Raw genomic sequence first — 22,815 nt, 5'->3', positions numbered from 1 at the left:
AAGCATAACCCTTTCCCCTACTTCTTCAAAACCCATGCTACTGCTTATCCATAGATCTCTCCCAAATCCTCCTTGATTTTATGCATGCTAGATTGTCTTTTTCGATGGGTCTGCTCGTGAGCTCCCATTACTTATTGAATGGATCTTCAAGGTGAACATACAGGCTCAACTCTTAAACAGAGAAGAAGGCTTGAGGAAATAATAGATGGTTTGGTTTAGTTATTTTGTTTGATCTACGTTATAATAAACTAGTAATGATTAAACTGATTTAAGAATAATTAGATTTTGTCCCAATCTGAGGGTTGAAAAAATAGAGAATACACGCGACACTCATCTGTTGAGTGTCTCTGGATAGCAGCTAAATGCTTGGCTGTAGAGGATGAGACTAATTGTTTATTATTTGGATTTTTATTATATGGACAGATTTGAGCGTTTGGATATCAAGTTTAGAAAAAGAGTGAATCATGTCACATTTTTAAATCAAATCAAAGAACCATACCCAAATTAAGATAGAGGATTTGATTATGTCCAAATTTGGAGGGTTTTCATAAAATGTCTCAATTCAACAAATAAAAATTCTGTTTTCTCTCGCACATAAAGACTAGAAGCCCCAATATTGGCAGGTTGTGTGGGTTGAGAAAACCCTTTCCCTGTCTCCCAGATGCGCGGAATGGGTTGAGAGTTAAGACATCATTGGGACTTACATATTTCAGGCCCACCAAATTGGGCCTGCTTTTTACTGGGCTTAGCTGTAGGTTTCCTTCCTGGGCATGTGATTGATAATTTTTTTGGCCTTGCTGTTTTTGGTAGAATGGCCACCCTATTGATTTAAAAAAAAAAAAAAAAAAAAAAAAAAAAATATTCAACAATGAAAAATCAACTCCTGTTTTTTTTTTTTTGGTATGAATCAACTCCCTTCTATCTCAAATGAAGATATAAATTCCATCTCAACATTCAAAATTATAGAAAATTTCTGAATTGTCAAACAACAATTTCTCAGCTTTTTGTCTTTCCAAACCGGGTTCAATTTAGTTTGCTTCCCGGTTCGATAGGAGAACCATCTCTACGGTGCGGAATAGTGGTCGGTGTGCAGGTTGGAAAACTCGCCGTCACAGATATGAACAAGATCAAAATTTTATCTTCCATAGGCGATAAACTCGAGAACCCGAGAACGAGCTCAGGGGAGGTCATTAACGATAAGATGATCGGGTGGTAACTGTAAGAGAGATACCGTAAGAAAAATGTTGGAAGCCAGTTCGGTGCCATGAAATTCATGATGTTTTGATTAAGAACCCTAACTTGAAGTTGTCGTAAGTTAAGATCAGGTCTCGGTATTTATTCTTATTCGATTCTTCAATTTTTAACTTGGCGACTTATACAATAACAAAAGGGGAGACGCTCGGGATAGATTTCTTGAGAGCAGATGGCTTGGAGGCGACTCCTGACGCAGGTCAGTTCTTTCTTCACACTGTTTCAAGTTTCATTTCTGCGATTTTTCCGCAGATGTATCTTCTGTCAACCTGAAACATCACCCGATTTTCCTCCCATTTCTTATGTTGGGCAATGTTGCTGCATATCTATGTCATGTTTATTGATTTTTTTTAATGATTTGAGATGCAATTAAATTGGTATTAATCACTCCCGAGAAAATCAATTATTTGGTATTTGAAAATTGGTGGGTTTCGAGGGAAAATTGGTACTGGTCATTGTTGGGTTTTATTCTGACCTATTTCAAGCTTGGCGTTGATGTTGACAGACCGGGATTGTCTGTTCCTAACCAAGAATGTTGAACTGTGGAGCATAATGAAGTCAGAAGAGCAAAGGAAGGGCGGCGCCCCCTGGGGTGAAGGGGAGGTGTTAGGGAGAGCGTAGGTGTTAGAACTTTCTGGGAAGGATATTCTCTACATCAACGCGAAAAAGAAGTAGCGTTGATTGCATATGATTTTTTCCGTTAGGATGCTCAGGCTTTGTCACAAGCAAATAGAAACCTGCAATGACAAGTTGTCAGCTTTATGAAAAAGGCAACTTTTGGTTTCGCATAATGGATTGATCAACATTGCTGAATCTTGAAAAGTAATTTTATTTTTTTGAGGGTTCGGGAACAATCTAGGAATGCAACCTCACATTATGATTGAAAACTCAGTTTGTGTTGACAATTTGATTCGTAATGGCTTGATGCACATGGTAAGTAATAGCGCTAGGATTAATTTGATCATCTCGCTAGCTGGCATTCTTCATTGGATCCTCTTCCATTTTAGTCTGATGGGTTTGTAGAAGCCGAAAGTGATAAGGTTTAGGAATCCTAAGCAAGCGAAAGAAAAAGGCACAAGGAAGGGGGAAGACCAGATTGAAGAGAGTTTCAATATGTACCAATTTCCTTATTCAGATTGGAATGATTTCTTGTCGAAAGTCACTTAATGGTCTAGAATATCTCTGCAGAATATCAAATTAATAATTAAATATCTCAATTCCAAAGAGATTGATAATCTGAGAGAATCTGACCTTCAGAACAAGTAGAATCAAGAATCCTAGTTAAAGTAGGACTCTTAAGACTCGTCACAAAATTCAAAGTTTGAAATTAGGGGTCATAAATCTGAAATCTAAGATCTAAAACTGGAGATACAGGACATTGAAGTCTTGTTTTTAAGATGCAGACGATAATTGAGAAACTACGGACTGAGTAGGGGCTTGATTTTCATGAACAAATTGAACCCTGTTGACCCATCAAAATGATTACTGCAAGCACATAGAAGAAGAATAGAATGATATCGGCCAAGTCCCAAGCATGGAACTTATTGCCACCGTGTCCCTCAAAACCCACCATAGCATCTAATGCAGGGTTGCCTCTGTGTTTCACAAAATATATTCTGAATCTCATAGAATTGTGATGGGATTAGGGTTATTAAACAGTTAAGCTGAATAGTTGTGGATCCAAAAAATCAAATAATTACCAAATGTGAAGAACCGATGGAGCAGCTTGAACTATATGTGTAAAGTACCAATTGAGGGGACCAACATTAAAATATTAAATTGAACTTGAAGTGAAGGCTTTTCTAAGATTAAATTTCAGGACGAGAAATACAGTTCAAGGTTCATTGGTGGCTGATTAATATACCCGGGAAAGGGGATTAATCAGATAATGAGGAAGGTGTCCTCTTTGTCACAACTTTGCCTACCAGCAGTAATGCAACAGCAGGTCATGAGCAACCCAGCTGCAAGTTGGTTGAGAAAACTCAGCTGTATGACCTCCAATAAAAAATAAGATCTCAGAATCAGGTTCTTAACCCTCTGTTGAAACTAACCAAGAACCAGCCCAATCAGCAACAATGAATGGATTAAACAGATTCTGAAACAAACTTGGGCAGAACTCTAGAAATCATCTTCCGTTGCTTAATTAAAACTGGCTACAGGGAAAGATTTGGGTGACCAGATCCTAAGATTTGTCACTCATGAAAGGAGAACTCTTGACCAAACCAAGGCAATTGGACTTACAAACAGCGAGTCTGATTGATTCTCATGGTTCTGAAAACATGGCTAAAAGAACAGTAAGCAAGCAAGGTAACAGGAGAGCAATTAATAGGTACTAATCTGGGAGGATCATAATATGGTAAAGCAAATACGTCAAGATGAACTTAAACAGAAGGGGAAGATTGGACCTTAAGGGAGGACTTCAGAGGAGGGAGAAAGATTGGGGGACTAGCTCTAGGCAGCAACATGCTGAGCACTTTCATTCAGTACCAAAATCCAAAACCCAAAATCTAACACATAATCTTCGAATTCATGCTATTATATAGATTAAAAAAATTCTTAAATCTTCAAGTGACTGAGTCATAACTTGATTCTAAATCTATTTGATATAAACTGAAATAGACTTCAAAATCAACTGTACTACCTACGAAGTCCTATTGCCAAGAGCTGAACCAAATATTATAATAACTCTAATTAATTGAATTTCTAACTTCATCAAACATAGAGGCAAGATGCCAACTCTTATTTTTTCAACTTTTGTCTCTCTTAATGGCTGGCTACATGGATATGTGTAGATTGTATTATATAGATAATTTGCGAGGCCCATTCTAGCTATATATGTACATTGTATTAGCATAGATAAATCAGTTACTTTGGGAGCTCCGTAGATGTATTAAATTGTTTACTATTCCAGAATCATAACAAAGGGATACATATTATGAACTGGACATTACAAACAATTCAGTTCCAGCAAATGATATTGTTATCGCCTCAATCTGATTAATTTTCTTCTAACATGACTAGGATGGCTCAGACCAACCACTGGTGGAACTGATTGCTTAGTTGACCAATGAAAGACTCAAAACATCTCCAAAACTGACTCGAAAACAGAACATAGACATAAAATGTACTACAGACTTAAACTCCGAGTAATTCAAAGACTTAACTTTCTAAAGAAAACCAAACCAAACCGGACTGGGGACTTGTAGAGTTCTAAACCAGCCTGAGCTAGGAGGAGAATCCAGTCAAATTAGGAAAAAAACCAAAAACAGAACTCCATGCCTCCATGGTAGACTAAGATTCCTAGTGAGAGTAGGATTTCTTGAGGGACTACGAGTTGTGAACCATGGTTCTTCTTATCCTGCCACTGCTGCTAGTTTCCAAATAGTGCATCATGATCTTTATGTTTTGTGTGGCCAGTCTATATCTCTGATTTATGGTGGTATTCTATTGGTCCATTTTGATTGAATATCTTGTTTACTGCAACAGGTCTCAAGGCAGCATTCAGAGGTGAGGCAATTCAAGGAGCTCTATGTTCGACCACTTCTTCCTTTCCAAAATTTGCCAGGCAGTGGAGGTATGCTTATTATTTGCATTTAATCTCCAGCTGTATATTATACGAAGCTTACTCTTAATAGTAATCTTCAAGATACTATTGTTTTGAGGTGTTTTTCCTTTCCCAGTTTCAAAAAATGTAACATTTGTATTTGGTGTTTTAGCCTAGCTATATTTCCTGTGCAAGTGACTCTTATATGTGGTCATTACTTCCATGTTTAAATTTCTCATGTCATGCTTCAGTTGTCCTTTACTCACTCGAATTTAACTTGCTCAAGCTTGTAGTTTACCATTTCTTTAGATATTGAGATTTGCATATAATATAGCCGTGTAGTCTAAGATGCTGCTTAGTTTGCAGCATGTACACATTCACATAGTGATACTGAGACTATAGTAAATGAATTTGTTTGATCTCCTTCGGCAGTATATAGGACCTTGGTAAGCCAAATAGACGAAAATGTTTACAGCAACTGCAACACTGTCAACAACCGCAGCGATGACAACAAAAATATTCTTGATTTATTTGATCAATTTCTCCAGCAGTGTACAACGGTTGAAGAGTCTAAGCAGGTTCATGCACAGATCATCCTCAGGGGAGTGTATCAGTTTGCATTTCTGGCTGCAAGACTTACCTCGATTTACAGCCGTTTTGGGCTTGTGGTGGATGCGAGAAAAGTCTTCTGTAGCATTCCTGTTGAGTGCAGTTTTAATATATTACTTTGGAACTCCATCATGAGAGCAAATCTATCACATGGGTACTCTGAGGAGTCCCTTAGACTTTACCTTCAAATGTGTAACCTGGGAATTGTCCCAGATGGTTTCACTTTCCCTTTAGTTGTAAGAGCTTGTGCTTCCTTGGGGAGCCCAAAATTGTGCAAGATCATACATGCTCATGTTATCTTGTTGGGTTTCCACTTTCATCTTCATGTTGCAAATGAATTGATGGGGATGTATGCAAAGCTTGGGGAGATGTGCTGCACACGGAGGTTGTTTGATAGGATGCTTCACAAAAATTCTACTTCTTGGAATACTATCGTTTCAGGATTTGCTTTAAATATTGATTGTGATGGTGCTGTTGAGATAATTAGAATGATGGAAGAGGAAGGATTGGAGCCTAATCTTGTGACATGGACATCGCTATTGTCAGCCCATGCTCGATGTGGGATGCATGAGGAAGTTTTGAGGTTATTTGGTGATATGAGAATGAGAAAGAATGGTGCCACTGCAGAAGCAGTTGCTGTTGTCTTGTCTGTTTGTGCATATTTTGATGCGTTCAGTCAGGGTAAGGAGATCCATGGATATGTCATTAGGGTTGGTTTTGAAGATTATGTGTTTGTGAAGAACTCCCTTATATGTGTTTATGGTAAACATGGAAATACTGAGGCTGCAATGAAGCTATTTTCAGAGATTAAAATCAAGAACATGGTGAGTTGGAATGCATTAATATCCTCCTTTGCTGAAGCTGGATACTGTGATGAAGCTTATAAGTTTTTCTCACAGTTGCAGAATATGAATGACCAATTTATGAGACCTGATGTGGTAACATGGAGTGCACTAATTGGTGGGTTTTATTCCAAGGGGCATGCTGACGAATCCATACGAATCTTCCGTCAAATGCAGCATTTTAATGTGAAGGCCAATTCAGTAACAGTTGCCAGTATTTTATCAGTCTGTGCAGAAGTAGCAGCATTGCATCTCGGAAGGGAGATCCATGGCCATGTCATTAGAGCACTGATGGATAGAAATATTTTGGTAGGAAATGGATTGGTAAATATGTACACAAAGTGTGGGAGTCTGAAACAGGGTCGACTAGTTTTTGATTTGATAAGAAGTAGAGATTTAATTTCTTGGAACACATTAATTTTGGGGTATGGAATGCATGGTTTTGGGGAGGATGCTCTAAGTACTTTCAGTGAGATGCTTAGTGCCGGAATGAACCCTGATGGGATAACTTTTGTTGGTCTTTTGTCAGCATGTAGCCATGCTGGCCTTGTCAATGAAGGTCGTGTGCTTTTTGATCGGATGATCACGGAGTTCAAGGTTCCACCTAAAATGGAGCATTATGCTTGTATGGTTGACCTTCTTGGACGGGGTGGCCAACTGCAAGAGGCAAGCGAGATTGTGAAAATGATGCCAATGGAACCCAATGAATGCGTTTGGGGTGCTTTGTTGAACTCATGCAGGATGCATAGAAATACAGAGCTGGCTGAAGAGATTGCCTCTAGGATTTTTAGCCTTGAGAGAGAGACTACTGGAAGTTACATGCTGCTCTCCAATATCTTTGCTGCATGTGGAAAATGGGAGGATTCTGCCAAAGTTAGATGGTTAGCAAGGTCAAAGGGCTTACGAAAAAGTACAGGCCAAAGCTGGATTGAGGTGCACAAGAAGGTTTATATGTTCTCAGCTGGGAACACCTCCCATCTTGGTTTCAATGAAGTGTATGAAATCCTCAAGGGTTTGGTTCTACAAATGGAGATTGAGGGCTATGTACCTGACAAGAGTTTGTACTGCAAGATGTAGAAGATGAGGGGAAGAAGCAGATACTGTATGGGCGCAGCGAGAAGCTTGCAATTGCATTTGGACAGTCTATACTGCCTTCCAATATGCTGGCATTAGGGTAATAAGGAGTCTTCGGGTTTGTGTTGATTGTCATAACTAGATGATTTTTTTCTCTAGGATGACAAAATGTGAAGTTATTGTGAGGATGGCTGCGGTTTCCATCATTTCATGAATGGGTTCTGTTCTTTCAAAGATTACTGATTAATATGCCTATGTGGGTTCAATGCAAAAACAATGGAAAAAAAGAAAGGATTGGGCCTGTTATAGCACCCCTGAAGTCTATCCATTTGGAAAAGGAGTTGGAGAATTGGAACTTAATGGTGTGTGGCATAATTGGAAGCATAGGTAAAAAGGCTATAAACCCGGTGCTGAAGGCTTCCTCACAGGCAGAGGGTTTTTTTTTTTTTTTGGGGGGGGGGGGGGGTTAAGGGGGTTAGGGGGGTTAGGTATTATCTCAAATTGGGAAACGATGAAGGGCTTAGTGAGCTTTGTTTCTGTCTTAGTTTGTAAGTCATTAGCCACTTTCATGGAAGCAAATCTTGTTGGAACCAGTATATCTCAGTTCCTCAGGAGTCCGAGACAAGATGGTCTTGTAGTCCAACAAATACTACATTTTGACAAGTTTCAACAGTATTTTTTAACTGTTTCAACCGATTCTGACAACTTAGTTTCAATTGTGTCAACAAGTTTTGACAGTTTACATGGTTATAACAAGTTCTGAGTGGTCAATCACGTGTCAACTTTCAAACCTCCCCTCCCCTTCCACACCCCCACCCCCCCCCCCCCCCCCAAAAAAAAAAAAAAAAAAAGAAAAGAATAGAAAAAAAGAGAGTGATAATAACAATAATAATAATAAAACACTGGTTTCAACCAGTTTGAGACCAAATTGGGTTTCTGGCTGGTTGAAAGGCCAGACCAAAGTCTTCATCCTGCAAGTTTTGGGTACATTTTGCTATTCATAGTCATGAAACAACAAGTATTACTCTTAGTCTTATTTGACACTCCACTGCATTTGCCTTTTATGTATCATGGTTTATTGTGTGGCCCATTTTTTATTTGACTTCTCATTGCACTATTTAACTTGAGCATGGGGTCATTTCCTGATCATAAATGTATTTGTGTTTGGAAGCTTTTCTATTTTCAAAGATCAGCAAACCTGGGTCTGTCAGATAGGTTTGTAATGGAATCTTTGCAACATTATATATTTTACATAGAATTGGTATTTATGTTGGCATTTTCTATGTTTTTGTTATTGTCAGCTAGTCTTGCACGGAATCCTTGCAGCTCTGACTTGCTGCCCTGTTGTTGTGGTTGTCTTTTTGGCCACATGTGACCTCTGATTCTCAACAGTGGACTAAACTCATTCCGTTACATAGCCATCCATGCATATTTGCAGCATTTGCTTGGTTTTGTTTTAGATGTTGATATTTTTCTGCAAACTTGTTCATTTTGGTTTTTGGTTTTTTTTTCCGATTGCAGTGAGTAGACTTTTGGGTGCACAACGAAGGTGTCTGTCAAGTTATGTTGGCAGTTTATCTCGGAAAGCACGTCATGCAGATGGGGCAAATGATGTCACATTGCTTAAAGAACTTTACCGCCGAAGTGATCCAGAAGGGGTGATAAGACTATTTGAAAGTCAACCTTCATTACATTCTAACCCCTCAGCGCTCGCTGAATATGTCAAAGCATTAGTCAAAGTGGATAGACTGGATGAAAGTGAATTACTCAAGACATTGCAGAGAGGTGCGTTTGGGAACTGTTCCATCAGTTTGCACCGACTGTTTTGATCATCATTGGTGCTTTGATATTTTGACCTTTCTAGCTTTTTCTGAATAGTGGCGTGTGTTGACTTTGGATTTTATTTTGTTATTTTTTAATTTTTATGGTGGGTGGGTTTGTTTGTTATACAACTGGATAGCTGTTTTAAGTGCTTCTGCCTGTGTATGTCATTGGTTGTTGGTAAATGCTTTAGGGGTTACCTTTGAAGGTTATCTATTGACATTGCGCTTCTTGCCTTGTGCAGAAATTCCAATAAGTTGAAGCAGAAGTGAGGATATACTATGTAATAATTTAGTTCAGGTGCTTCAGTTAAATATGAAAAAGACAGATCTTATCCTGAAGTTAAAGCAACATCGCCATTTTGGAATCACTTTCCTTAGTAGGTTTTAACAGATTAGGATATATTCTTCACTGTTTGCTTAATGGTGCTTCACATTTGCATTACAAATTTGCTAAGAATGTAAATTAATTACTTGCCATCTTGTTTGAGTTGTCTTCATATCCTTTCAACTTCCCTTATTTGTTTTGTGAGATAGTCTTTTTTGGGATTCTCATTTGATTCTAACCGTAGGTTCTTGGGGGTTTTACTTTTCTGCTCAAAGTATCCACAATGTGCTCAGACTTGGCTTTTCTACGTAGGGATTGTCTGAAAGATCCTTCTATAGGTTTACTTAAATTTGCAACCTTCTTTCGTTTGCTGTTTGTCTTATTCCGAGAATTTCATCAAGTTGGGTAAATGAGAGATTTCATTGCATGCTTCTTGAGTACAAGTGTAAAGAAACAGGTTTTATCTTCACTGAAAGAAAAATGTATGTGTTTACCCCAAAAAAAAGAAAGAAGAAGAATGGAAAATGCATGTCAAATTAAGAAGGCAGAAATGTATGTTTATATATTATTTGACACCTTAAGGGGTGTCAATAGGACAATCCCTTCTAATTTCCAAATTGGCCCTGTATTGGTTTGTTTATTCAGATGGGGTGCCATGGAGGTGCAAGGATGAAATGTCTTATCTATGTTATTCAGGCTGCTTTTGTCCTGATGATTTGTTATTCTAGTGTGCTCCCCTTTCAGTGCAAAGTTTCGACAGTGATCCTCTTTCAATCTGAAGAAAGAGTGATCCAACATTTTAGGGAAAACTTCAATTTATGTATCGAAAACTATGAGTTTTTCTCAAGTATTTTGAGTTTTGAATTGTAGGGAAGGTTGATATTAGATTTCTCTGTTGTGTAAAATTTTTGGTTTGCTGCTGACTATATCTAGGCCCTTTTTTTGAGGGTTTTCAATTTCTATATTTGGTTTCCATTTGGATACTTATCTTGATTATAAGTAATCATTGGCCACCTATACTTCTCTTTTTAATTGCCTTTTCAGCATTTGTATGTGGTTTCGCTAGCAAAGATTGAAAGATTAGCTTATCTTTATGGAAACATTTAACCAGAACTTCATGCAGGAATCAGAGGAATTTCTAGTGCACCGAGGGGGGAAGAAACTATGGGTGGCCTTTCAGCTTTCAGAAATATGGGAAGGCCTACAAAAGATGGTTTACTTGGAACTGCCAGTGTGCCCATTCATATGGTGGCATCGGAAGGCGGGCATTTCAAAGACCAGTTGTGGCGTACATTTCGCATGGTTGCATTAGGATTTCTCCTGATTTCAGGGGTTGGAGCACTCATTGAGGACAGGGGAATAAGTAAAGGTATTTATGTTCTTTGTGATCCTCGTGTGCCTCTTTTGGGTTTGTGGTTTCGATGGATCAGTGAATGGGTGAAAATTCCTTTTGATATGATACAGGACTTGGACTGAATGAAGAAGTGCAGCCTAGCATGGAATCTAATACAAAATTTAATGACGTGAAGGGTGTTGATGAGGCTAAAGCTGAGCTTGAGGAAATTGTACATTATCTTCGAGATCCTAAGGTATATATTTGGTTGAATTGATGTCTTCAGCGAACTTCCATGATCCATAGTTATCTGTTTCTCATTTCCAATCACGAGGGACAAAACCTTGCACTTGCTTCTTTTCATAGCAGTAAAACTTGCCATTAACATCTAGGATCTATTTCATCGCACCAGAAGACTAATGTAGTACTGTATTTGATTGATCAAAACAATAGCCAAATAGGAATATAGGACTTTTTATAGGGAATCAAGTTCAGATTTGATAGACTTAAAATGAAACATAATTTAAAGAGGGTTGAAACTAGAGTGGGATTATAAGGATAATAGCCTAACAATATGGGCTGAATAGATCTTCAAAATAGGGGCAAACTTGAAAGGACAATATAAGGGAATTGAGAATAACAATGTAACACTCGGGCTTCACACTGCAAGGTGGATCGAACACCAACCTACCTTGATCAAACACAAGGATTCTCCATAGAGAAGGAATGCTAACAAAGCGATTTGATTTCAATTGATGAGTTGTCTACACCTCTTACATAAGTCTCTTTATATAGCATTCTAAAGAGACAAACATTAATGGTAACATCCAACCACTAGCTAACACCACATACCTATTAATAATTCAACTACTACCTAACTCTTGACAAAGGAAACTCCTTTGGCAATGAGTTCATTTATTTTCAAACCACAACCCCTTTTATTGACTTTTCAAATACTAGACTTGGGTTTAGGTCTAGACTATGAAGTTCAACATATGTGGGCTAACTTTAACCCACTAAAACAGTCCTAGCCCATGAAAGCCATGGGCTGATTCAGGTGATAGCTTTAGGCCTTTGATGAGCCTAACCCAATGGGCTTTTTCTTTCTTAAATATGTCTTTAATTCAGCATCAAAGACAATATTTGTTTTCATATTGTGTGCGTCTTGTTTCATGTTCCTTAAATCTTGTACCTTTTTATCTTATATCTCTAGCTGCATGAGTGGGTTTATCACACAAAAGGCATATAATAAAGTTGGAAAAATAGAACTGTATTGAGAAAAGCTTTAGAAGGGTTTTGGTTCCTAACCTTTCTCTACCTTTGAGTTCTTTCAACGTGCACATTTTCTAGTCGTTTCCTATAAAAAATGGGATTGATTCTTAGAGATGGTGAGGCTTTCAATGTTGGAAAAAAATTTTCATTGTGAGCCAGGAATAGGGTCTTTATGAAGAACTATTGTAGTCTTCTTTTTGCATGAGAATAGATTTGAACTCTTGTGTGCAGGTTCATTTTCAGTTATCCCTCTAGGAAATCATGTGATTAAAGCTGTTCATCTGTAGAAGCAATTTAGTGCATGCAGAAGGAATCAGTTTTGGGTCTTGAGACCTTGTAATTGCTTCTGCATTTGACACATAGAGTTGTGCCATCTTATACAGGTTTATTCCCATGCATATGTTAATACTTGATAGAGAACATTGAGATAACTCATTTTAAACAAATCATTACCCATTCTCATTTTATTAACATGTTATGCATTATGTCTTGGGGGCTGGTAGATCTAAGTCTACAATGCATGTGTGTATGTTTCTTATTTTTCATGAATGCATGTTGGTATTTGATGCCATATACAGATCTATGTAACACACTCATAACCTAATATATACTGCAACACTCTTCTTTCTAGGTATAGTGAGATTTCGGACTTCTCTTTTTTCCTCGTTTGTCTGGCAGATTTGTTTGGCCCAACTTTTGTCGTATATCAATTCATGTATTAGACTTTTAATGAAAATTGCTGCATTACCTTTGTTACCACTCTTCTAGTTTGAAAAATCTGGGAAGAATTTCAAAACCAAAATTGGAACTGGGATAATTAGGCAATAAGTGGGGTTTTAACACTAAGCTATGCTTAAATTAAGAATCTTTCAAGTGAGGACAGTCATTGCTGGATGAAGTGTTTTTCTTGGCACATGTTTTTGTATGTGGTGTTAACAATTGGATTGGCCAAAGCTGTAGGCCTGATCGTGACCATTACTTCAGAAATTTATTTTATTTTATTTTTTAACCTCAAACCTTGCAAGTTATGATTTAATTGTCTGATAAATAAATTTGTGTACATAGATCAAAGATTTCTGTTCAATGATTTTATGTATGGTTGAGTTCTAGGTTAAAAGATGGTTCATGGCTCCATATTTTTAGTTTCGTACGTTGATGACCAAGCCCAACGTTGGATAATTTCATCTAAAATATTCTCTGTACCAAGAATAAGGATGATCCATATGATTGATGTGTCGATACTTGATACCTTGTAGTGATCAAGTGGGATCCATCATGAGGTGGTTACCATATCGTGCACTACTTTCAGTCAGTGTATCTCCTCCTTAATCAATGGCTCAGTCTTGGTTCTGCTTCTGCTTCTGCTGACCAAACAGTGCTGAATGTTGCATGTTGGTTCTTTTACATTGAATTCTATTAGAAGAGAACTATTAAATAGAAATTTAGTATCCTGACCTTTATATTTTTTCTAACTTGATCTTAATTGTGGTTTCTGGTCACTTATCAACCTCCATCTATTTTTGTAGTAGTTTTTAGTTTACTGTTGCAGATTATTATTCTTTGAGGGTAATACTGCAGGTTAATTTCTTGTCTATTTTATTTAGCGTTCCCGGCTTCACTACTTGATGTTTGTCGGCCTCCCCAAGATTGCCTTTATATATATTGTTATTATTATTACTATTATCATTATTTTGGGTTTTTTAAATTTAATTTTTTTTGGGGTGGGGGGTGAGTGGTGCGGGGGTTTGGGTGGTGGTGGGGGGACTGTAAGGTTTCCAGCCTTCATTATTTTGTTTTTTGTTTGTCACAGCGCTTCACTCGTCTTGGAGGCAAGCTTCCTAAAGGTGTTTTGCTCGTCGGCCCACCTGGAACAGGAAAGACTATGTTAGCACGGGCCATTGCTGGAGAGGCTGGAGTGCCTTTCTTTTCATGCAGCGGCAGTGAGTTTGAGGAGATGTTTGTGGGTGTGGGAGCAAGGAGAGTAAGGGATCTTTTTGCAGCGGCAAAGAAGCGTTCCCCTTGTATAATATTCATTGATGAAATAGATGCGATAGGGGGTAGCCGTAATCCAAAGGACCAACAGTATATGAAGATGACACTAAATCAATTGCTTGTAGAACTGGATGGTTTCAAACAAAATGAAGGGATTATTGTCATTGCTGCAACCAACTTCCCAGAATCATTGGACAAGGCGCTTGTTAGACCGGGGCGGTTTGACCGCCACATTGTTGTTCCCAATCCTGACGTAGAAGGACGGCGGCAGATCATGGAATCTCACATGTCTAAGGTAATCCATCTAGTGCTTTGAACATTTAAGATGCCCTGGAACACCATGAGCTGTTAATAAAATTGGTAGGTGCTGCTAATGAGCTTCATCTGTGGGCTCCATCCTCAGATGTGGTGCCTGAGGAGATGACCGGTACAGATGATGATGGCCATTTAGTACCACATTCATTTGTCTTTACCAATTACATGAATGACTTACCACAATGCCTTGAGGAATATAGATACATGGTCTCTTTGCCAGGCAAAGTTGAAGGTGTCCAGTCCTTCGTGTCTGTATTACTAATTAGCTTTGCTGTCATTCCTTATTACAACCTAAGGGATGACTTTGATATTATCATTTTGGTCTTTTTTGTACCTGTTAACTTGATCTCAGTACTGTCCTGCAGGTGCTCAAGGCAGATGATGTTGATCTAATGATCATTGCCAGAGGCACACCTGGCTTTTCAGGTGCAGATCTTGCAAATTTGGTAAATATTGCTGCTCTCAAGGCTGCAATGGATGGTGCTAAAGCAGTGAGCATGGATGATCTAGAATATGCCAAGGATAAAATCATGATGGGAAGTGAGCGCAAATCAGCTGTAATATCAAATGAATCACGGAGGCTTACTGCTTTCCACGAGGGTGGTCATGCCCTTGTGGCCGTCCATACTGATGGGGCTCATCCAGTTCACAAGGCAACCATTGTTCCACGAGGGATGACTCTTGGCATGGTTGCGCAACTGCCTGACAAGGATCAGACAAGTATTTCACGCAAGCAGATGCTTGCTCGGCTGGATGTATGCATGGGTGGGCGTGTTGCAGAAGAGCTCATATTTGGAGACAGTGAAGTTACCTCTGGTGCATCGGATGATCTAAAGCAAGCAACATCTTTGGCAAGAGCAATGGTGACCAAGTATGGGATGAGCCAAGAGGTAGGGCTTGTTTCTCATGATTATGACGACAATGGGAAGAGTATGAGCACTGAGACCAGACTTCTTATTGAGAAGGAAGTTAGAGGTTTCTTGGATAGGGCCTACAATAATGCAAAAACCATTTTGACAACTCACAGTAAAGAGTTGCATGCACTAGCTAATGCCCTGCTTGAGCAAGAAACCCTTACAGGAAGCCAGATCAAAGCTTTACTTGCCAAGGTCAACTCTCAACAGCAGCAGCAAGTGCAGCAACATGTTTCATCACAAAGCAGTTCACAATCTGCACCTGTGCCACCGTCTACACCCGCTGCAACAGCATCTGCTGCTGCTGCTGCCGCCGCCGCTGCTGCAACAGCTGCCGCTAAGGCTAAAGGCGTTGCTCCTGTGGGGTCTTAATGCAAGTGTCACAGTAAGGTTCAGATACCCTGTTACGCCATATTGAATTTAATGTGCATATAGTAATTTATCCGACAGTTTACTCTCCTGAAAAGGAAGGGAAGAGCCTTGTGGTCTCTCCTTGTGATCACAATTTGTGAATTCTGAAGGGAACACAAGCTGTAGAAATTACAGACGCTAAGTTGTATTAGTTGAGAGTGAACTCCGGAAAACTTGTAAGTTTCATGCTGGCTTCGTTTTCTCCTGAAGTTGACATAAGTTATAGAGAAAAAGTAGGGTTACTGAAATGAAGATTGATTTGGTTATGGTACTCTTCTTGTCAGCTGGAGGTTCATGCAATATTTCAGTTCAATCGTAATAGAAGCTGTTGAAATTTATGTTATTCAATGTGGTGTGCATGTGAGGAGCTCTAGGCTACTTTGGAGGCTTCTCATTAAGAAGGTTTCACTACTATTTTTGAGGCTACAATTTGACTTCATAACGAGTCCTAAGGCTAATTGTAGCTCAGTTGTGTTGTTAGAAGTCGTACGCAGAGTTGATTGGGTTTCTTTTGCATTCGATGGAGGAAAATTGAACCTGTCATCTCTTAACTGGTTGGATGATGGATATTAATATGCTTTAGCAAGAGTTGAACCCACGACTTTTTCACTAAGAGGTATTGGTTTCACCACTAGAACAGCTCTGTGTTGGCATAGATTTGTCATCATTTACCTCTATATACCTATATATTTTCTTTCGGTGACAGTTTTCATTCAAACGAAGAGCTTCTACATTACACAAGCTTTGAATTCACAGATTGACAATAGGCCAAAATATCCTATCTTCCTTGGATAAGGCCCGCTTTACTAGGGAATCAGTCATGCCATTTACAACCCTAAGAAGTAATGGGTTTGCATATTGCAATTTGATTTGTATTCATATCCGTTTAAGGGCATTCAAATTCAGTTTTTTTTGGGGATTTGGATTCGAATGATTCGATTGATAATCGGATTCAAATTTGGATATGCCAATTTTAAGTCGGATATTATCCGATTTGATTAGATATTTGACGAATATTATCCGTCCCCGATTATAGTTTAATTTTAGGGAATGAATCATTATTCCTTCATTATTCCTTCATTAATAGTAACTAATTATATTAAAATACCAATACACCATTACATTAATTGGGCCTAACATTCAAGAATGAGATGAAGAGTCCAAAATGTCAAGTCTCTCTAGGCTTCACATTTTGAGTCTATGACTCTTCATTTCTTTCTAGTTTCTACTTGTAGTTTTTCACCTCCTTTTAGTATACTAGTTCTTTCAAGTGTTCTATCAATCTGCACCAGAAGAATTGAATTTTGAATCTCCTTGCTACAAGGTATGTGTACACTCCCCTGACTTCAGGTCACTATATAATACTGTTCACATGCAGTTGGATGGCATAAGCAATAGATGGCCATCAAAAGCTTTTACTTTCCTTCTGATTTCGAAGCTGCTTCTTGATCAGTGGCTCCAAAGATGAGGTTTCGTTCGACAATGCAGACATCTTTCACCCAGTAACAACTGCTAAGACGAAGAAACTTTACTTCACCCCAAGGAGAAGAGGTAAGTGAACCAATGATTGGCTAAAACAACCACGAAATTGTCATGGATTAGACTACCAGAACAAGAAATTGATATTATTGGGATATATATTAGATGTAGCGAATGATTAATATTTTAATGATTCTTAGATTTTTTTATTATTTTATTATTTTATTATTTATTATTTTATATTTTTTAGAAACTATGTTTTATAGTTTTTTTTGGTAACAAAATCCTTTTATAGTTATAGACATCTTCTGCTTAACGTACTTCACAATAACTAGTTAACAGAGATGGACAATAATGCACCAAATCCAACTTTTGGTACAGTTGCTGAGGCATCTAATGCTAATGGGAATGAAAAGGAGAATAGTGAGGTTGAAAAACAGAAAGAAAATGAGGCAGGGAAGGCAATCTTCGACCATTCACAATCCAAAGGTTGCAGAACCACATCTGATGTATGGAAAGAATTTACAATGACTGTTCATGAGGGGTCAATAATGTGTCGCCTAGATGCAATCATTATGCAAAGCTCTTTGATGGTTCCTTCAAAATTGGCAAGTTTCAAATTTAATCCAATGTGAACCCAAAAGGATTTTACTTGGATGCTTGCCAGCATGCTTATCCATTTATCATGGCCAAGCATGAATACTTTCAAGCCTATGTCCATAACATAAATCCTACAGTGAAATTCTATTCGAGAAACATGGTGAGAAAGGATGTTATGGATGTGCTCGAACAGGAAAAGAAGAAATTGTATGCTGATTTGGATAAATGTACTTCTTAAATAAGTCTCACAACAAAGATGAGCTATTTCATGTGCGTTATAGTGCATACATTTTAAACTTAATTGTTCAGAATGATCTAGATGAAGTTAGAGATGCTTTATTAAAAATTTGAGATATGGTTAACTGGGTTAATGGGTTAACTCATCACCATTAAGATATGAGAAATGCAAAAATGCATTGGCTCAGTCTAGGTTGGATAACAAAAAGAGTGTGTCTTTGGATGTTCTAGCAAGATTGAATTCAATGTATTAGATGCTACGTAATGCATTAGAGGGGAGAGATGCATTGCAGAGTTGAATCATAATTTTAAGACATTGCCAAGTGAAGAGGAGTGAAAGAAGTGTTAAGTGATTGGAAAATGCTTACTAGTTTTTTATGATGCCACAAGGCAAATGTCTGGAAGCAAGTATCCCACCGCAAACTTCTATTTCAAGGATGTATTTGACATTCATCACCATTTGCTTCAATGGGGGAAGAAGTGGATGATCATATTCGTTCTATGGGTTACACAATGAGACTAAAATTTGATAAATATTGGAAAGAGATAAAGAGACGAGTTTATTTATGGCATTTGAAATTATTCTTGATCCCCATTATAAGATGGAACTTATAGACTAAGCTATGAGTATGATTTATGGGGTTGATGCAGGTTATTATATATAAATGATATACTTTGAACTCTTTCAGTTTCTTTTTGAGTATCCAATCAATTATGGCCTTGTAGCTCCTTTATAGTTTTTTTTTTGGAAGAAGTAGCTGATAATATTAATAAAGAAGAGACTATACATGGGATTACAAACGGTAATAAGTTCTGCCAGAGGCGTCACTATAAACAAGCTTAGCCAACCTAGGCGGAAGAAGGTTACAATCAAAGACCACCTCCCCCGGCACGGAAAGAAATCCAGCAAAAAAATCAGCACAAGTATTGACCTCCCGAAAATTATGCTCAAATAAACACTCTTGAAATTGCGACGCCATCACTTTAATGTCTTCCACAATGTCTACCACCTTCCACGGAATTGAGAACTTCCTCAACACCATCGCCATTGCTGTAGCAGAGTCTGAACAGATAATCACATGGGGAATGTGTAGCTGGATAGCTTGTAGTAGCCCATTTCTAATAGTTTTCAGTTCTATCAAAAGAATATTGCCTTCCACCAAGGAACCGGAAATAACAAAAATACATCGACCTTGCGAATCCCTGCGTATAGTGCCATGGCTGCCCATCTCATTCCTCACGGAACTATCACAACAAATTGACATCCACTCAAGAGGTGGCTTCTTTCAAGACATTGCAAGAGCCTTTTTAAAAGTAAAACTAACTTGATTGGAGCTCCTTTATAGTTGGTAATGCACCAGTGGCAAAACCTTTAGGAAAAAAAATTAGTGTTTATTGGAGGGTTTGAGAAATTCATGCAACAACAGTCAAGGATTTAAAGAAGAGCCAAAAGTCTGAATTGGAGATGTACTTAGACGAAGCATTGTTTCCCATTGGGGATGATGAGTGCCATTTTGACATTTTGTATTGGTGAATACATAATGGTCCAAAGTTTCCAATTCTTTCTACTTTGGTTTGTGATATTTTGGCCGTCGCCACATTGACAATTTCCCCATAATCTACCTTTAGTGTAGAAGGCAAGTTGATTTCTGAGTATCGCCTATTGTTTCCTCCAAAAATTGTGGAAACTCTAATCTGTTTAAATGAGTGGTTGCCATCATTGAAATTTGATAATTACTTACGAGTTCCTTTTATATATATCTATATATATATATATATATATATATATATATATATATATATATATTACATAAAATCTTTGGTTTATACATTTTTATCTCTGATTTTTATAATTTATGATGTATCAGCTACTGCTATTTATGCATGGCTTTTGTGTATATATTGCGTTGGCCTTGTGAAGGTATTAAACATTCATTCCTTGTCTTTAACATTCATTCGTTCGTCCAGCTCATCTCTGCTCCTTCTGTCTTCGTATGGGACATAAATATCAGGATTGCAGGTACAAGCGACTGGTTGCTGGGGGTGCAGGCTCCTCTGCAGGCCAGAGGGAGTCAGCATGTGTTATTCCATCTATGGCCATTCCTTACAAATGACAAGGTTATGTGAAGTTCGTCAAAGAGACATATGAGAGTGTTGTTATTCGCCGTCGGGTTATCAATCAAGCCTAGGTTGTCGGCCCTGTTCCATCAGTTCGTGAAGAAGCGTTACACCGCAGTTTTTTGAAGCTGGTTGTAATCTTCAAAGTTCGCCTGCATTTCCATGATGACGGTAATAACCCTCCTTTGGATGCTCCTAATAGGGGTAGGCTTAATCATCCTAAACCTGTTGTAACTCAAAATGAGGATATGTTTTTTGTTGTGCATCACCTAAACCCACCGTACTCTCTCATGGAGTATACTAGGGATGCCTCTCCCAACTCGACAATAGGTAATGTAATGACCTTTTCACCTACACCTGCTCCTCCCCCTTCCCCTGTTGAGGTAATGGGTGTTGATCGAGCGGGTACTTCGGCTAAGGATTTACATTCTTTAGTGACAGCTCATTTAACCCCCACTAGTCTGAACAAAGGAAAAAAGGTTGTAGCTGTTGATTTACTCCCATGTAGGAGAAAATTGAGGACACAGGAAATGACTAGTGTTGGAAACTCTGAGATGATGGATGCGCAGACCAAGAAATTTAAGGTGGATCCTTATGGTTCTAATTTGAACTGCTCTGAGGTGATGATGACCAACCTTAATGGGTCATCGGAAGAAAAATGAATGGCATCATGCTCAACTGTAGAGGTTTGGGTTGGGCCTCTATACAGAAAGAAATTAAACTTCTCATCAAAAAACACCGACCTTCTTTTGTTTTTCTATCTGAAGTTAGGTCCTTAAAGGTAGATGTTGGAGTTTTTTGTAATTCTCTGGGGTTTTCTAAATGTGTTTCCTCTCCGCCAGTGGGTAGAGCAGGTGGTCTTGTATTTGGTTGGCTTGATTATGTTAATATAGATGTGGTGTGGTTTTCTTCGTGGTGTGTTCATCTTTTATTTTCGGATGTTGGCAATCTTTGGTATTTCACTTGTGTGTATCTAAGTTCTCTTCCTTCTATTCAATACTATCAGTGGCAAACCCTTTCCAATATGGGCTCTTTTATTGACAAGCCGTGGGCAATTGGTAATGATTGGAATTCTTATTTGGACTTATCTGATCGTCAAGGTGGAAGGCAATTATCTCTTGGATCTTTGATCCTATTCCAACAATTTACACAAGAATTTGGAATGCTTTCAATTCCCTTCATTGGCACCAAATATACCTTGTCACACCCCACCCGTCGGTCTCGGTTACCCGCCCAACAACTCGTGGGTGCGATCCGTCACAAGATCCAAGGTTTTAGTCTATCAACAATATTTAAGACAAATAAAGATAATCAAGAGCAAAGACTATTCAATAACTGAATTAAATGAATTACAGGAGTCCAAAATACTCCAATCTCAATAAATAAAGGAAAGAAATAATGAATAAAAGGAATAAAGGTTTCAGCGGAAGTAAACAAAAAGGTTATATCAATTTCTTCCCAGTTTCCTTTTCTAAATCTAAAAAGTCTTTTTCATGGATCTCAAGGTAAGGTGTTCTCCAATTCAACTCTATTCGCCGAGCAAACTTTCTGACCACCCTCCGCCTTTGATCATCAATAAGTGCAATAAGCACACTCCATGCAACTATAGGAGCTCCCGCACATGCTATTTCCATCTCCCACTAACGGTGCCACATTTTCTTTATACGGGATGGTTCCTTCATAGGAAACCAGTCCATCTTCTTGTAAAGTTCCTTCTTCTGTGCAGGCTAATAAACAATACAAAATAAAGACGTGAGTTCTAAAGAACTCAGCAAGAAACAATCAACATCCCATCAATATATCCAATAATGCCAAGATACATGAATAATATAAGTGAATGCAAAACATGAATGATACTAAGATTTCTAATTGTGCAAGTCTCTAATAGTGGACATGCTTTAAGTTATACACCAGCCCTCCTCTGGGTAAGTCTCATCACTCTAATCCGGCAAGGATTGCCTACCTCTGTAGGGATCCTGGGAAAAAGGGAAAGTCCACACCTGGCTCTCAATTCCATGGCTGGGGGGTTAAGTCAACACTCTCTTACCACGACCGTTGGTAATGAGTACTGGCGCATGTCGGGGTTTCTAATCCAATGCAAGGTCATATTGGTTACATGTCTACATGAAGTCCAGATACATCCCCTATGGCACCAACCAACTCGGTTTAGTATCCTTCGCAACCTAGGAGAGAGAATCCTCACGGACTGGATACCTCTATTGGACTCCACTCCTTAACCCTATGGTTATCCACATATTATTGGGGCGGATGCTCTCATGATTCCTCATAACACCCGGTCCGATCTTTGGACATCCATGATCCCAACCCTAACATATGCAACCCTACCATTTATATGACTAACAGTGGATCACGAAGTCATATCACTGTCATCACGGGTCACTCGGTTTCAATCCCCCTACCGAAAGGGTAGTAGCATGTGGGGTACCTAACCATGCAATCTAGACTCTACCTAAATAATGCCATCAAATAGTAAAGACAGTGCTGGAGACATCAGCAGGCATGTGTCCCATTCCACAGCCTCCTGATATCCCTAGCCAAGATATCCCAAAATAGATACCTCATCTATCATAACCATATACCAACTACCATCAATCCATAACATCCATAATCAATACAATATGTATATAAGTAAGACAAACAGCAATAAAGTAATAT

The 22,815-nt window shown here is 38.5% G+C and overlaps 1 protein-coding gene and 1 pseudogene across 1 annotated transcript; both read left to right on the top strand.

The window, feature by feature from the left end:
• The first annotated feature begins 1,005 nt into the window (after positions 1–1,005).
• LOC149011708 (ATP-dependent zinc metalloprotease FTSH 5, mitochondrial-like) lies at positions 1,006–16,539 on the top strand. The gene is made up of 7 exons (XM_089160991.1): positions 1,006–1,450; positions 4,738–4,825; positions 8,842–9,105; positions 10,592–10,837; positions 10,933–11,057; positions 13,884–14,360; positions 14,746–16,539. The coding sequence occupies exons 1-7, from the start codon at positions 1,424–1,426 to the stop codon at positions 15,664–15,666; spliced, it is 2,148 nt and encodes a 715-aa protein (XP_089017117.1). The 5' UTR covers positions 1,006–1,423; the 3' UTR covers positions 15,667–16,539.
• On the top strand, positions 5,144–7,748 carry LOC149011709 (putative pentatricopeptide repeat-containing protein At1g17630; annotated as a pseudogene).
• Positions 16,540–22,815: the final 6,276 nt, after the last annotated feature.

The sequence above is a fragment of the Hakea prostrata genome, chromosome 7, assembly GCF_041222555.1.
Source record: "Hakea prostrata isolate BN-2017 chromosome 7, UWA_Hpros_2, whole genome shotgun sequence".
Classification (NCBI taxonomy): Eukaryota; Viridiplantae; Streptophyta; class Magnoliopsida; order Proteales; family Proteaceae; genus Hakea; species Hakea prostrata.
The sequence above is the reverse complement of the archived record's forward strand: the minus strand, read 5'-3'. Positions and strand labels throughout refer to the sequence as shown.